This window comes from Eptatretus burgeri, chromosome 11 (assembly GCF_056783735.1).
Source record: "Eptatretus burgeri isolate ZD-2024b chromosome 11, Ebu_testis_v1, whole genome shotgun sequence".
NCBI lineage: Eukaryota > Metazoa > Chordata > Myxini > Myxiniformes > Myxinidae > Eptatretus > Eptatretus burgeri.
Genome location: NC_140971.1, coordinates 35,728,266 through 35,745,557, shown reverse-complemented (window position 1 = coordinate 35,745,557; position 17,292 = coordinate 35,728,266). Strand labels below are relative to the sequence as shown.

At 44.5% G+C, this 17,292-nt stretch overlaps 1 protein-coding gene and 1 long non-coding RNA gene across 6 annotated transcripts in view; one reads left to right on the top strand and one right to left on the bottom strand.

Moving 5' to 3' along the window:
• Positions 1-5,890, top strand: part of LOC147016862 (mucolipin-3-like) — an 83,566-nt gene extending 77,676 nt beyond the window's left edge. For all 4 annotated transcript variants that reach the window (XM_085845979.1, XM_085845980.1, XM_085845978.1 and 1 more), the window contains exon 14: positions 4,848-5,890. In XM_085845979.1, the coding sequence (XP_085702105.1) occupies positions 4,848-4,849 (2 nt within the window). In that variant the 3' untranslated portion in view covers positions 4,850-5,890. The remainder of the gene's footprint in view (positions 1-4,847) is intronic.
• The window catches only part of LOC147016861 (uncharacterized), a 54,891-nt gene that overhangs the window by 20,781 nt on the left and 16,818 nt on the right, over positions 1-17,292 (bottom strand). The gene's annotated exons all lie outside the window — the stretch shown is intronic.

The window sequence follows — 17,292 nt, the reverse complement described above, 5'->3', positions numbered from 1 at the left end:
GGGCAATTTGCTATATTAACCCTTTTATGCCGGTTACACCCAAATGCACCCCAAAGTACTAAAAAAATTTTTTGCGATATCTTGTAAATAGCTGTGGCCAAAAGTCATCACATTTATTTTTCATCATTATTATTCACAAGGCAAATATTTTACAGCTGATATGGACACAATTTGCCCAAACTTGATTATTAACCATTTCCTGGCATTCCTAGGGGATCATATATACCCCAAACGTAGACCTACATTTCCTGCCTTGATCTGTTTATCACCCATGCATATTATGATGAAGTACTGGCCGAGAGACTTCATTAGTTAGTTAAACTGACAAAATGTGGCACCATTGCATTGTTTCAGATATTAGAAGCACATGGCTGGGCACCACTAACACTCTGCTGTGCAGGTTTGTCATGGAATAGGCTACCAGACTTCCAGTTGTAAAGCTTTATATGAAGTAGTTAGTAAAATAGAATCTCCAGATTAAAATACTAGACAAATTCAGATTGTATACATTTAGTTTTTACAATGACAGTTATCAAAATGGGCATGACAGTTGTTGTTGGGTGCTGCCCTCTTTTAGCAGGGAACCGTACTTATAAATGTGAACCTTTGTACGGTACTAGTATTCAGGCACAGTTATAAAATGCTTTCTCCCAGGTTAAAATCGAATATTTGACTTATTTATTTTCACGGTTGACATTTTATGGAGTCCGATCAGGAAAGATGTTTCTTCCAGTGGAAGTTTCACTGTGAAACGAAGAAAGACCCATTAATCACCGCAACCGCTGTTCGAATAAGTAATATCGTACGATGTAGCAAGATCTATGGTGATGGGAAGCATTTTGATCTTCAGGAAGCATTGAACCAGAATAGTAAACTTACTATAAAATGCCATAAAACCTGTGTGTCTACATATACAAGCAGAAGACAAACAGATCATTACAAATGACAGAGAAGCAGACTCTGCAATACCTCGGAAAGTCACAAGACAGTCCCTGTCAAAACCTGGTGGTGAAACGTTCAACTTCAGACAGTCGTGTCAGATGACACTGATGTCTTCGTGCCCCTTGTCCACTTTTACAAGAAGGCCAATCTCACCCTCCAACTTACCATGGAATCCCCAAGTAAAGAGAAGACCATTGTGGACATAAAGCAGTTGGTGGTAAAACATGACAAAATTGTTAATGAACTTCCCCCTGCCCATGCTCTTTCAGGATGTGACACAGTTGCTTGCTACTTTGGGCTAGGGAAGGGCTGTGTACTTAAAACACTGAAGGCTGGCTATGAGTTATTGGCTGTAGGCGAGATTGAAGCACCATTCACAGCTGTAATGAAACAGGCCACAACCTTCATCTCTGCATGCTATGGTATGAAAAAAGCCAAAGACATGTCTGAGACAAGATTGCTTGTCTGGGGTAAAAAGAATGGGAAGGGTCACACATCATCACCCAAACTGTGCACCCTGCCACCGACAAAGGAGGCTTTCACAGAAAATGTCGAGGGCTCACTATCAGGCAATCTTATGGCGAATGCTTGAAACTAGCCATCCACCGGCACTGGACCCTGAGGAATATCGATGGATGAGAGATGTCAAGAACAAGTCGCTGTCACCAATTACAGTCCCAGATGATGTGAAACTGGCCCCAGAATATGTTCTTGAAATGATCAGGTGTGGTTGCAAAAGTGAAAGTCCCTGTAATTCGAGAAGGTGTGGTTGTCAAGTCAGAGGTCTGCCTTGCACAATTTCCTGTGCCTGTTATACAGTTGGTTGCTCACGTGTGCAGTAGCAAGGTTTGAGGAGATTGGGGAAGTAACTAGTAGTGGCAGATTATTTGTTTGTTTCACGAATTTAATTGATCTTGCGGTAGGTCAAACTAAACACATTGAGTGTCTAACCCAGTCTATTTTGCATCAATGTCAGCAGGTCAGAAAGCAAGAGATGACATTAAAATCCCATGCCATAATTTTGGAGTGGTTTTTGTGCAATAATGCGTCAAAGACCCCTGTTGTCTATAGATGTTCATATGTTTTGTGCTGGGTAAAATCAGTCAGGAAAGGGTTAATATTGAGTATTAAGTCATTATTCTATCTTTTAAGTTGTTTTTGGTTACCTTATTTGTGACTAAAGTAAGGATGAGGTGGTTATTGTGCAATCATGTGCTGTCTGTGTTCAAATTTTATGTACTCTGTTAAAATAGCCCGGAAAGGGTTAATACCAAGTAATTCACAATTGTTTTATATCTTAAGTTGTTTTGGTTACATAATTTGTGAATAAACATCGACACAAGAAAATGTGATAATGTTGGTTGGGTTCTTGCAATAAATAGTGAAAAAAACTGATTTTTTTTTCATTATTTATGCGTTTACCGGCACAAAAGGGTTAATATAGCAAATTGCCCAAGGGTTGCAAACGGTCACCCCCCCACCCCCCCTGAATCATGAAGAGCTACCCCAAGGCTATAAGAAACAGCAAAGCAAAAACTTTATCCGGCAAAACCAGGTTCACTCCCACTGCTCCCGGACTACAAGAAGAGAGTTACTGGCAGACCAGGTGTCTTGCAGAAACCTGGGAGGGACAGAACCAAGAGAGGGCAGAAGATAAAAGACCAAAAAGCAGGAGGTAGAATAATTAGAGGCCACCAGCCTGTCCTATTTTTATCATCTTAATTATCTTCACTCAAATGTCATTTTGTGAGGAAGTAAATGGAGTTTTAAAACTATTACCCTTCATCCCACATGTTTTCTGTGTGTATGTTTGAAAATGAGGAGTAATTTTGAACTTTCTTGGATAGGAACATCCAATGTGAATCTCACCCAAAAGTCACAATTTTTTTTTTTTTTTTAAAGAGTAATGAAAGTCTGAATGTGCAAAAGAAAAAGTTTTTACTTTATATGTTTTCTCCTTCACTTTAAAGCTTAAAATTATCAGATTATTATTTTGATCTTTTATTGATGGAAACAAAGTTTTGCTCAGTTTTTCCAAACTCCCAATCCTCTAGGTCCCTTGCCTTTTAGGTGGAATGAGAAGTAGATCTGTGTAATTTGAAAGCTAAATCTTGTGACGGTGTTTGAAATATCACGTACGCAAAAGTGCATTGTCGGATGGTCAGTCGCACATTTTAATGCCCCTGTCTCCGACCTTGTCTCTCATTTTAATGCCCGTCTCCAACCACTTCTCTCATTTTAATGCCCCGTCTCCGACCTCGTCTCTCAATTTAATGCCCGTCTCCAACCACTTCTCTCATTTTAATGCCCCTGTCTCCGACCTTGTCTCTCATTTTAATGCCCGTCTCCAACCACTTCTCTCATTTTAATGCCCGTCTCCAACCACTTCTCTCATTTTAATGCCCCGTCTCCAACCTCGTCTCTCAATTTAATGCCCGTCTCCAACCACTTCTCTCATTTTAATGCCCCTGTCTCCGACCTTGTCTCTCATTTTAATGCCCGTCTCCAACCACTTCTCTCAATTTAATGCCCCGTCTCCGACCTCTTCTCTCATTTTAATGCCTCGTCTCCGACCTCGTCTCTCAATTTAATGCCCTGTCTCCGACCTCGTCTCAATTTAATGCCCTGTCTCCGACCTCGTCTCAATTTAATGCCCCGTCTCCGACCTCTTCTCTCATTTTAATGCCCCGTCTCCGACCTCTTCTCTCATTTTAATGCCTCGTCTCCGACCTCGTCTCTCAATTTAATGCCCCGTCTCCGACCTCGTCTCTCAATTTAATGCCCCGTCTCCGACCTCGTCTCAATTTAATGCCCCGTCTCCGACCTCGTCTCAATTTAATGCCGCTGTCTCCGACCTCGTCTCAATTTAATGCCCCGTCTCCGACCTCTTCTCTCATTTTAATGCCTCGTCTCCGACCTCGTCTCTCAATTTAATGCCCTGTCTCCGACCTCGTCTCAATTTAATGCCCCGTCTCCGACGTCTTCTCTCATTTTAATGCCCCGTCTCCGACCTCTTCTCTCATTTTAATGCCACGTCTCCGACCTCTTCTCTCATTTTAATGCCCCGTCTCCGACCTCGTCTCTCAATTTAATGCCCCGTCTCCGACCTCGTCTCAATTTAATGCCCCGTCTCCGACCTCGTCTCTCAATTTAATGCCGCTGTCTCCGACCTCTTCTCTCAATTTAATGCCCCTGTCTCCGACCTCGTCTCAATTCAATGCCCCTGTCTCCGACCTCGTCTCTCATTTTAATGCCCCGTCTCCGACCTCGGCTCTCATTTTAATGCCCCGTCTCCGACCTCGTCTCTCATTTTAATGCCCCGTCTCTGACCTCGTCTCATTTTAATGCCCCGTCTCCGACCATGTCTCATTTTAATGCCCCTGTCTCCGACCTTGTCTCATTTTAATGCCCCTGTCTCCGACCTCGTCTCAATTTAATGCCCCTGTCTCCGACCTTGTCTCATTTTAATGCCCCGTCTCTGACCTTGTCTCATTTTAATGCCCCTGTCTCCGACCTTGTCTCATTTTAATGCCCCTGTCTCCGACCTTTTCTCTCATTTTAATGCCCCTGTCTCCGACCTTTTCTCTCATTTTAATGCCCCTGTCTCCGACCTTGTTGCAGTGGTTGGGGTGGGGTGAAGGAGTGGGGGGGGGAGGTGACAAGAATGCTGATAATGATGGGGATTTAATGACTTGGCAATCTTTTCCGAGAAACTAACTTCTGTTTTGATAATGGGCTCATCACCCTTGGCAAACACAACAGCGTCATCTGTTTTTGTTTTGAAATAGACTTTGTGCACTTGTGTGTTGAAATTGCTTGCTATAATCACGCGTGACTGCTCTTTGGTGTATCCATTTTCTTTCGAGTTATAGATAATACTTTTGGTTGCTTTATTTGTTTGGCAGGAAATGAAGTGTGCTGGAAGTTGGTGATCAAAAGGACCACAAAGAAAATATCACCACTTGACTTTTGCAATGAGTTGTTCAAATCTATCCGGATGGAATGTTAGGTTTTAACGTTATTCATGTTTTCTTAGTCTTTTTATACAATTAAAGACACGGCAGGCGAGATGACTGTATTATCATGAGTGAAGCTTGCAGGGTGAAATGGTATGAAGAAAGAACTTTATCTTTGTCACTTCCACTCATCAGTTGATCACTTCTCGGTGTAATCAAACAGTCTGATGTTGCCAGTATAATTCCTGGAAAGTCATTGCTGTGATATTTTTTTTGGTTTCCATTCTTCTTGTTGCTATATATTTTGTAAAAAATTGTATGCTTTAACAAAAAATACTTGGGGGGGGGTGGCAGAGGAGGAGGATGAGGACGAGGAGGTGATTTGCTGCTCATGGTTATTTCCACCCACATCTGCTGGTTTAAAATATATATATATATATATATATATATATATATATATATATATATATATATATATATATATATATATATATATATATATATATATATATATATTGACATGGCCAGCAATTGCACAGGGTGATGAGATTTGCATGCAACATTTGATTTGTGAAAAGGGATGCAGTATCTTTGAATGTATGAACCCCAAAGCAGGCTTTACTGCCTTGGGGTATAATGTAGACCATGCCATCACTGTGAAGGTCTTGTCACATGCCTGAATGTTGATGCAAATTTCAACAGGTATTAGTCAGGGTAATGGTGGTAAAGTGTTTTTGCTAAAAGATGTATAAATGAAGGTTGAAAAAAAAAATTATGGTTGGCACCATCTTTGGGCCAGTGGTTATGACAGTGCAAGTATAATATTAACACAGGGTGTCTGTGCTACCATGGTGGAAATGGGGACATTTGGATTTGAATTGGGGACCTCTTTTGCATTGCAACCACTTCACCAACTTTGGTCAGCTCATTTTTATTACTCTAAGTGTTCGTTATGCTGGCCACTCGAATGCAATAAACCATACAATTAAGAATGTGCATGTTTACCTGCCTTTATAACTATGACAATCTCAGCAATTTTCGTCATAACCTATCGACTATTTTCCCCAACATATTTCATGTAGGGGTAGATTGAGGACAATAAACAATTAGGGAAGGTCATACAAGGAAAGGTGTAAATATGTAGATGGCCTTTAAACGGTGCTGCACTTCAAAATAGAACCGAGTCAATAGTAGAGAGATCCTGAAACATTGTGAAATGTAAGCATTGTTACTGGGAGTAACAATAACTTGAGAATGAGCAGAATGTGAAACAATGTCTTTGTGTGGGACAATCTTGTTACCTCTGCCACCGAAGGTGAAGGAGATTATGTTTTCACCCCCTTTATGTCTGTCTGTCTGTGTACAGGATATTTCAAAGTTGTGGAGAGATCCGGATGAAATTTTGTGCACAGGTTGGGTGTGTGACAAGGATGGATTCGAGTTTGGTGAAGATCTGGATCTGACCACTATAATTTTTAGTGATCCTTCACCATTGAGATATAGGGCCAAAAATGATAAATAGCAGGATATCTCAAAAGGTTGTGGACGGATTCGGTTGAAACTTGGTGACAAGGAAGAATTGATTCAATTTTGGTGAAGATCCGGATCTGGATCTGATGTGTTGTTTTTCTGAGCGATTCTTCACCATTGAGAGATGGGACTTTAATAACGATATATAGCATGATAGTTCAAAAATGTATTGGGCCTGATAGGTTCTCGATGATCAGGCATCACGTAGCGGAGGTATGTGCTCTACAGAGTGCCCTTCTAGTTTGGTATTAAACTAGCTGTCATTCTCACAAAAACGCAAAAAAATCTGAAAACCCACTCCCGTGGGAGTACCTCCTGTGCAGCTTCCCTTCGCAGGGCAGCTCACCGGATGACGGGATTGGGGCAAAGCCTTCAGGACCCCCCAATCTTTGATGATAGGAGGGAAATCATAGGGTAACATACATCATATGTATGTTCCTGGGTCAGATTGTGGGAGAGTGTGTCGGAGTGGTGCTGAGGTGTCGTCCAACAGACGGCGGTCTCCTTGGGTTAACCTGAGGCGGTCCCTTCGGGTGGGTGCCTGGAATGTCCTATCCCTAAGAGAGGATGATCACCTGTCTCTGTTATCATCTGAGCTCAAGCGTTTGGACATCGGGATTGCAGCTCTCTCTGAGGTTCGGAGACGGGATTGCGGCGAGATAATGGTGGGTGGTTACACCTACTATTGGCCTGGTTGTTCTGATGGTTACCATACCCAAGGAGTTGCTGTAGCTGTGTCCAAGAAGCTGACTCCAATGATAATTGAGGTAACACTGGTGAACGAGCATATTATGAGACTAAGGATTCGTCACTCCTTAGGTGTCATTTCCCTGGCTCTGTCTATGCTCCGACTGAAGCAAGTGATCTCACTGTGAAGGATGCATTCTATGCCACACTCGAGTCTGTGGTTGCGCAGTGCCCCAGACGTGATATACTTCTTGTCTTGGGGATTTCAATCCATCGACTGGAACTGATAGGGATGGTTATGAGACGTGTTGGGCCCCATGGGTCAGGAACTATGAACCAGAATAGCACTAAGTTCCTTGACTTTGCAAGAAGTCATGTACTTAGGGTGGCTGGTTCATGGTTTCAGCACCCACAAGCTCATCGCTGGACTTCGTCAATCTCCTTTGCCACACCGCCAGCGTTGGAGTACCATGTCCTCGTTGATGGTCGCTGGAGGATGATCCAGAACTGCAGGGTCTACCGGAGTGCTCAGTTCCTCAATACTGACCACCGGCTTGTTGTAGCAACTCTAAAGCTGCACCTTAAATCCGGGAGAATGGTACCATCCCAGCCTAGGCTGGATGTTGGCAAGCTCAAGGATGAGAGGGTAGCTGAGGAGTTTGTGAACAGGCTGAGTGGACATTTGGGGGGTCTGGGTGCTTTGCGGAATCCTGAAGAGTTGTGGAGTGCCTTCAACACCACCGTCCTTGATGTTGCCGGTGGATGTCTTGGAACTCACCGCAGACCAAAGAAGAATTTTATCTCAAGGGACACTGGATACCATTGACCAGAGTCGCAGGGCCAGGCTGAATGGCAGAGCTGAGCTGTTCAGGGAGCTGATGCGTACAACTGTATGAGCACTAAGGGTGGACAAGGAGGCCTATGTGTGAGGAATCTGTGAGGGGGTAGAGCATCACCTGTGGACAGGTGATTCTCACCCCGCTTACAGGGGAATTCGCGCATTGCGTTCATCCAAGCCCATCCCTGGGAGCACTGCAGTTCGAGCAGAGAGTGGTTGGCTCTTGACAGAGGAGTCTGAAGTGAATGCCCGCTGGGCCGGTTACTTTGAGCAGTTGTACCATGTCCTCGTTGATGGTCACTGGAGGATGATCCAGAACTGCAGGGTCTACCGGAGTGCTCAGTTCCTCCAATCAATTGTAGTCCTCCTTCGTTTGTGGAAACACGGGCTGCGGTGAACCAGTTGAAATGGGGGTAAAGCTCCGAGGATCTGTGGCATCCATGCTGAACTTCTCAAGGCTGGTGGAAATGCTGCACTCGTGTCGTTGCATGCAGTTTTGTGCTCTTCCTGGAACACAGGTATCATACCAACTGACTGGAAGAGGGGCCTTGTTGTCCCTCTCTGGAAAGGGAAGGGTGATCGCCAAGACTGCAACAACTACCGAGGGGTGAAGCTGCTCTCAGTGCCGGGCAAGGTCTTTACTCGGATAATTATTCTTGATAGGGTTCACCACCATCTGCTTGAGCACCAGCGTCCAGAACAGTCAGGCTTTACACCAAAGAGGTCAACAATTGACCGTATCCTTGTTCTTCGGGTCCTCACCAAACACAGGCGAGAGTTTTGGCAGGGGCTGCATGCAGCCAATGTTGATCTCTGTAAAGCGTTTGATTCAGTGAATCGGGGTGCCCTCTGGAGGAATCTTGGTCTTCGAGGGGTGCCACCAAAACTGATCAATATGATGTCTGAACTCTACTCTGGTACTGAGAGTGCTGTGAGATGTGGTGGTACCATCTCTGACTTATTTCCAGTTGTTAATGGAGTTCGTCAGGGGTGTGTACTGGCCCCCACACTTTTCAGCACTTGTATGGACTGGATTCTCGGGAGGATGTCGGAGAGATCAAGCTGCGGTGCATCGTTTGGGAATGTCATGATCTCGGACCTTGATTTCGCAGATGATGCAGTCATCTTTGCGGAGACTTTAGATATCCTTTTGTGGGCCCTCAAAGTTCTGAATGAGAAGTCGGAGCCGCTGGGATTACGGGTTTCTTGGGTCAAAACTAAGATCCAGGCTTTCAATGACATCTTGGATGCTGCTGTCCTGTCTGTGTCTGTTTGTGGTGAGGATGTTGAGGTCGTGGAGAGATTCACTTACCTTGGCAGTGATATTCATGTCTGCTGGCTGTGTCAGAGGTCATTAGATGTCTGGGTCGGGCCTGGGGAGTCATGGATTACACTGGATCATGGGGTGTGGCGCTGCCGGTACCTGTGCGGGAGGACGAAAGTCCGAGTCTTCAGGTCCTTGGTACTTCCAGTCTTGTTCTATGGATGCGAGACTTGGACTCTGACCAAGGATCTTAGACGGAGACTTAATTCCTTTGGTACCAGGTCTCTTTGGAGAATCCTTGGCTATCGCTGGTCGGATTTTGTGTCCAACGAGCGGTTGCTGAGAGAGACTCTGATGAGATTTGTTACCTGCATAGTCCGTGAGCGCCAGTTGCGGCCGTATGGACATGTGGCTCATTTTCCTGACTCTGGTCCTGCTCACCAGATTCTCTCAGCGGGGGAGTCTCGTGAGTGGAGGAGGCCAATGGGCCGACCACTTGCCTAGTGGTTGCAGCAGGTTGACCGGCATCTCAAGGAGATGGGGATGGCCAGACAGAGGCCCCTGGAATACTGGTGGAAAGTGGACCCAGCGACTTGCTGTTCTGGCACATGCTCCCATACCTGACCCTGACCTGTCATTCTCCACTGAAAGTATTTATACAGTACCTGAAACCAAAGTGATAACATAAGCTGTTTTAATTTCTCTCAATTTTCACAACACTGAATGCTAATATTTAACCAAGCCTGATGCAGCTAACTTTTACTTAGTAATGCCAGAGCAAATGAGATAACCAAGTTTGGAGACCAGGCATAAACATCAAAAACAAGTACAAAATCTGAACAAATTATCATTTTACATCCTTCTATAACATTGGTCCCCAACCTGCGGCCCGTGGGCCGCATGCAGCCCGTGGAGCCCTATACTGCGGCCCGCGAGGACTTTCAAATCAAAAAGCATTTCCAATAGCAATTTTAAAGGGGTTTACACCATGCCACTGCCGGCCGGCACCGTGACCTGAAAAGCCTTACACAATGCCGCTTACCGCCGGGAGGAATCAAATCAATTTGATTTTACCTTCCGGCATCTTGCGTCAGTATTTAAAATTAATTACACCTCGAATGGAAATTTGTTCAGAATTGCAGTGCGTGAACAATCGATCGATCGAATACATATAAAATTTAAAATTAAAAAAAACAATACTCCAATAAACCCCAAACGTTATATCGATTTCTCAACACAAACGCTGTGTGACAGTATCAAGTTTCTCAATAAAATGCATCAATTTTTTTTTTCTGGCTCCCAACATCCTTGGGAGTAGTGAATGCGGCCAGTGGGATCAAAAGTTTGGGGACCACTATTCTATAATAATGTACAGGACCATTAATCAGCAACTGTAACTCCAATGAATTTCTTTAGAGGCAACCATGTCTTGCCTTTTTGGGATCCATGATCATGCTTTGAAAAAGCATGCAATAGTTTATATTATTTCAACTTTATTTAATGTAAGCTCTCTGATCTTACAAAAAGGCAATGAACTGAGTGGGGTCACATGGACAAAATGAGCGAGGGACTGGATGAACAATAAAAGTGGAGGTAAGTAAGAGGGCAGAGTTAGGTAGGGATAATGAGGGTTGAAGCAATTGTGGCGATGGGGGACGTGGTGTACAATCAAGTTGATGCCCTGCAGGGAAAAGTATGATTGAACAGCCTCAGGAAAGGAGTTCTGCAAATTGGAGGAAAAAAAAAAGGACAAGGTGTGCAGTAAGCCTGTATTTGAGGAGTTCAATTGGAAAGGAGTAACAGGAGAGGGAAAATTAGAGCGAAGCCGATGGCTCACCATCACAAATCCCCACACTCTCCACCTTAACCAAAGTTGAAGGGTCACAGAAAGTTCCATGAGGATTAACCCAATATCAAACTTTAAGTTGAATTTTTTTTCCCAATTTGACCGCTGTGATTTCTAAGTCCCCTCGGGGCATAACTTGGTCAAATCCAAAAAATTAATGACATATTCCATGCACCCCCAAATGCTGATTGCATTTGTATGTACCCATAATTGCATTTTTGACCTTTAGACTCCACCATAGGAACAAGGCCAAAAATGATACTGCCCTGCTCTCGCACCTTTTTAAAGATTTTTTTTCCCAATGTCTTGATCATAACTACCAAATTTGGTAAATTTCAGCACAGCCATTTCGGAGGAGATAGCGTGATGGATGGACGGACAGACAGAGCCGATTACAATAACCTCCGGTTTTTTCAAGGGGGGGGGTTCAAAAAGTGTGTGGATAATAAAATAAACCTCCTACCAACCTCGGTGAATTAATTGATCTTATTTAGGATATCGGAGATTCCACAGAAGGCTCCCAACTAACGCAAACCTTGCCACAACCTTCTAAATGTTGCTACAATGTACAGGGTGGCCTCAAAGTTGCTTTACCCCCTCCCCAGTAAAGCATCGGTCCTTAATCTCTTAATATACATGTTTTGTGGTGCAGTACTTCCAATAATTAATCGGTTGTTGCATCTGAATGATGGAGCCCATACTGTGACAATGATTGATATTAATTATTGTAAGTACAGTACTGCACAATAAAACCTGTATAATCTTGTACATTAAAAACGTAATGAAACTGCATGCATAAGATGCCTTCAAACCCACTGAGTGGAGAGCTGCTTTGACTCCATCCCCAAGGGTTCGGAAGAAAACCTTCGGAAGTCTCATATTCACAATTTCCTTCATGTACGTTAGCCCGGTTATTTGTATTTAGCAATTGGTTGTCAATTTACCCCGCCCAAATAAAGGGATGAGCGATTTGTATATTAAATGGAGGTTTTTAGCTCGCCTGTTCGAAGAACAGAGAGCTATAGCGATACCCCCGGCATGAGCGTGAGCGTAAAAATGTTAAAGTTTGTGGTGCAAGTTATTTAGAAGCTTGCCATTCATTTAATGTGTGTACTAGGATGCTAATATTTGGCATCGAGGTTCCTTTGGGGTATACTATTGGTGTAGTGAAGTTGAAATTAACAAATGATTTTTTTTTTTTTAATTTAAATTTCAACCTAAGACGGTGTCAAAGCCACCCAATGCTCGCCTGTTTATACTAGACGCTTGCCATTCATTTAATGTGTGTACTAGGATGCTGATATTTGGCATGGAGGTTCCTTTAGGGTATATCATTGGTGGAGTGAAGTTGACATTAACAAATGATGTTAAAAATTTCAATTTCAACCTAAGACGGTGTCAAAGCCACCCAATGCTCGCCTGTTTATACTAGACGCTTGCCATTCATTTAATGTGTGTACTAGGATGCTGATATTTGGCATGGAGGTTCCTTTGGGGTATATCATTGGTGGAGTGAAGTTGAAATTAACAAATGATGTTAAAAATTTCAATTTCAACCTAAGACGGTGTCAAAGCCACCCAATGCTCACCTGTTTATACTAGACGCTTGCCATTCATTTAATGTGTGTACTAGGATGCTGATATTTGGCATGGAGGTTCCTTTGGGTATATCATTGGTGGAGTGACGTTGAAATTAACAAATGATTTTTTTCAAAATAAATTTAAATTTCAACCTAAGATGGTGTCAAAGCCACCCAATGCTCGCCTGTTCATACTGGACGCTTGCCATTCATTTAATATGTGTACTGGTTTACTGATTACAATATACAAATACATATATTGCTTTAAAATTATTTGGATCAGACTTCACTGCAATGCTTTATTCATCTTTGCGAGAGATTCAAATCATCGAGATGGCTGAAATACATCATGGTATAGATGTTTATCCTCGTCAGCATAAAATGAATCTGGGGTGTGTTCAGCAATCAAGTTTCTTGGAGAGCACTCGCCAAGTGGCTTAAGCACTCAAGCAAGCACTTCATTTTGTTGAAATTAAAACATACCTTATTCAGTTTTCAAGGCATTCTGCTCGATCCGACTGGTTATTGGCATTCCTGGTTCCTGAGGAACCTGGTTTGTGGTGAGGATGTTGATGTCGTGGAGAGATTCACTTACCTTGCAGTGATATTCATGTCTCTGCTGGCTGTGAGTCAGAGGTTAATAGACGTCTGGGTCGGGCCTGGTGAGTCATGGATTCACTGGATAATGTGGTGTGGTGCTGCCGGTACCTGTGCGGGAGGACGAAAGTCTGAGTCTTCAGGTCCTTGGTGCTTCCAGTCTTGCTCTATGGATGTGAGAATTGGCCTCTGACCAAGGATCTGAGACGGAGACTTAATTCCTTTGGTACCAGGTCTCTTCGGGGAAGCCTTGGCTATCGCTGGTCAGACTTTGTGTCCAACGAGCAGTTGCTGAGAGAGACTCAAATGAGATTTGTTACCTGCATAGTCCGTGAGGGTCAGCTGCGGCTGAATGGACATGTGGCTCGTTTTTCTTTCGCTAATCCTGCTCACCAGATTCTCTCAGCGAGGGAGCCTCATGAGTGGAGGAGGCCAATGGGCCGACCACGTGCCTCGTGGTTGCAGCAGGTTGATCAGCATCTCAAGGAGATGGGGATGGGCCAGGCATCTGCCTGGGGGATGGCCAGACGGAGGCCCCTGGAGTACTGGCAAAAAGTGGACGCAGCGACACGCTGCTCTGGTGCATGCTCCCATACCTGACCTAACCTGACCTGACCTAGTTCCTGGGAATGACGACGTGACATCGATTAGTATTGGAGCCTGTTTGCGAGTGGGTGCATGGCGAGGCAAAGCGCTTACAACAGAAACGAGTCAAGCTGTGGAGAGCTCATTCAAAAAGGCAGACGAAGCCCCGCTTACACGTTTTGAGTTATTTTAATTCGACGCATGATGACTTCTGACGTGGTAAGTTGAGACCAGATTTCTTTTCCCCCCTGAATGGTCTGATGGGTGCCCATGTTGCGTGTTTAAGTAAGGCATAGTGATAAGCATCTGCTCTTTGTCCCTTTTTCTATAAATGCTTGAGTTCTTTTTGATTGAGATGATTTTGTTGATTGAACATTTGATTTGAATTCACCCATTTAATCAATAAGGAAATAAAATCCTTCAGTTCATTTATTTTTCTTGTTAATAATAAATTCCTTGTCGACATTTCAACCTGTCCATGATTGTCATTTCCTTCCATTGATCCAGCATTGTCCGAACCTAGATATACTGGGAGATTATAATTCCCAAACTAATTAAGTTGTCTTAGTCGGCGTGCACCAGCGGTAAATGCTCGGCCGCATTACTTAAGATCTAATCGAGATAAGATTGGTGCAACGCTGAGGGCGTGTTCCCCGGTCAGGAGGCCATGTGACCTCGAGTTAAACGGAAAATTAGATGGTGGACACTGGAACTCATGGTTAACTGATTGGCGTTCGTGGTTGTTAGGCAACGCACTGCGCCACAAAGTTAATTGTGAACGGTGGCCCCAAGTTCAGTTCTTCTGAGGAGAAATGGTGATTAACCCCCTTATAATACACTCAGTACCCATGGCCGTAACAATATATTGTTGCGGTTTAATAAACTGCATACCAAAGTTGAAATGCACACAGCACGTAGCCTCTATGAATAGTTATTTCCGTAATGTACGTTAAGAATAGCGCCTTCCATAGAGGGGTTATTGTGTAATTAAATGTGTTGGGTTGGGTATCTTACACCCCCTCTCAACACATTGGGATAACAATATTAGCACGTGATGACGTGTGCCCTGACTGCCGTCATCACTAAGGGCGTGCATTGTTTTGCTGTCATGCGGCTGTTCAACGTGTGCGAATAACACCAGCATTTTAGAAGCTTCACCGAAGCCATGGCTTTAGAAGCGCATGACAAGTTCCCATTTCTTGTCTAAACACCCACCAAGTCCTTGTTTATCTGTTCGTCTGCATGGATGTCTACCCTGTACTGTAATTTCTTGCCGTCTAACCTTGTACTGTGTTGGGATTTGTACCTTCTTCTTATTAGCTTTGTTTGTTCCCAAGACTTTGACTTACTCTCCTGCTTGCTGTTCACAAAGGAACATTGGAATGCTGTATGTAGAGATAAAGATGGAGTCAGTCTTAAGTAATCCACAAGAATGCTGTTAGCAGCGTTCGGGAGTGACTTTGCTTCCTCGTTACCTGCTTGATTCATGGTTGTTGGACATAAACCAGTTGCTAAAGGCAGCTGGTCGGGTTGACAGAAAGGACAATTGTGAGATAAGCATTTGTCCAAGATAGAACCATACATAAGAGAGTTGCTCGACTGATAGAGCAGAGCACTTTCCCTGTAACCTCAATTGCTAATTGGTGTTCCTGGTGTTTGCTGCTCTCCGTGCGGCCGCATGTATTGGTAAACATTAAACAATTTTCTCTCAAGTACATCGACGTCTTCATGCCTTAAGTGAAGGTGATCATGCTCCCAACAACTGTATTTTGCTTCCCTAATCCTCGTTCATTCCCCTCCACCCGAACATGACCGGTATAAGGATCAGGACACCACACAGCCCCCCTGCAATAATTTCCCCATTCCCTGACTTTGTGCCATGGACATTTTTGGACATGTGGGGTTTGTTCCGGATGGGGGTGGAAGAGATTTCCTCATTTTAAGTGCGGAGCTTCACTCCTGGCAACAGCCAGAAGGGCAACCTAGTGCATATCCAGTTGGGCAGCAGAAATGGTGAGGCTGCTGGGGAATCCCCCAATGTATGGCATGGGGCCAGCTCGTAAGATCTGACATGCGGCTCTTTGTGCCCCCCCCCACCCTGCCCCAGGGCTATAAAAGTGTGCCTGAGGTTTGGATTCCCTTTCTGTCGGTTCTAGCCGTTGCATATATCTCCTCTCTCTCTCTCTCTCTCTCTCGCTCTCTCTCTCTTCTCTCTTCTCTCTTCTCTCTTCTCTCTTCTCTCTTCTCTCTTCTCTCTTCTCTCTTCTCTCTTCTCTCTTCTCTCTTCTCTCTTCTCTCTTCTCTCTTCTCTCTTCTCTCTTCTCTCTTCTCTCTTCTCTCTTCTCTCTTCTCTCTTCTCTCTTCTCTCTTCTCTCTTCTCTCTTCTCTCTTCTCTCTTCTCTCTTCTCTCTTCTCTCTTCTCTCTTCTCTCTTCTCTCTTCTCTCTTCTCTCTTCTCTCTTCTCTCTTCTCTCTTCTCTCTTCTCTCTTCTCTCTTCTCTCTTCTCTCTTCTCTCTTCTCTCTTCTCTCTTCTCTCTTCTCTCTTCTCTCTTCTCTCTTCTCTCTTCTCTCTTCTCCCCCTCTCTTCTCTCTTCTCCCCCTCTCTTCTCTCTTCTCCCCCTCTCTTCTCTCTTCTCCCCCCTCTCTTCTCTCTTCTCCCCCCTCTCTCTCTCTTCTCCCCCCTCTCTTCTCTCTTCTCCCCCCTCTCTTCTCTCTTCTCCCCCCTCTCTTCTCCCTCTCCTCCCTCTCCTCTCCCTCTCCTCCCTCTCTCTCGCCCCCTGCTGGCTGTTGGTGAGTTGAGTTTAGTGGAGTATCATGGTGGATGTGTGAGCTGTGATCTGCCCTGTTTTTTCGCCTTCCTATCCCCTTTCGCATCGTTTTTCACCTCCTTCCTTTGTTTTCCTTCTACGCATCGTTATTTGTGCCCCCACCCTCCCCTCTTCCCTCTCCCTCTTCGTTAGACCTCGCTCTTCGGCCTTCCCTCGCGCCGTCGTCACCCCACCCCACCCCGCCCATTTGCCCTTGTTATTTCACGGTTTGCCTTTCGGTCCATCCCATCCCCTCCCCATCCCCCTGTTTTCTCCTCGCATACCTTTTTCAGAGAGAGAGAGAGAGAGAGCCCACAGCTTCTTGTGGATAGCTTTTAGTTGGCGGCCCATCCCCGGGCCTTCAACTGATCGTTTTTTCCTCACTGTAGCTGTTTATTTCCTTTGTTAACCTGTCTCGGCTCGTATTTTATTACTGCACGAGAGCAATCACCCCTCCACCCCCTTCCTAAACCTGACTTCATTTTCCCGTTATTCGGCATTTGAAGCATTAACAAGAAAACATGGCATCGTCTGTGTCCCGCCCGACGACGTCAGCGTCGAGGATCTCGTTATCTCTACAGGAAACATAGTCGGTACTGACAAAAACTGACAAAGTCGGCCTCGAGAATGAACAAACGTGTGGTTATCTTCGTGTCTGAG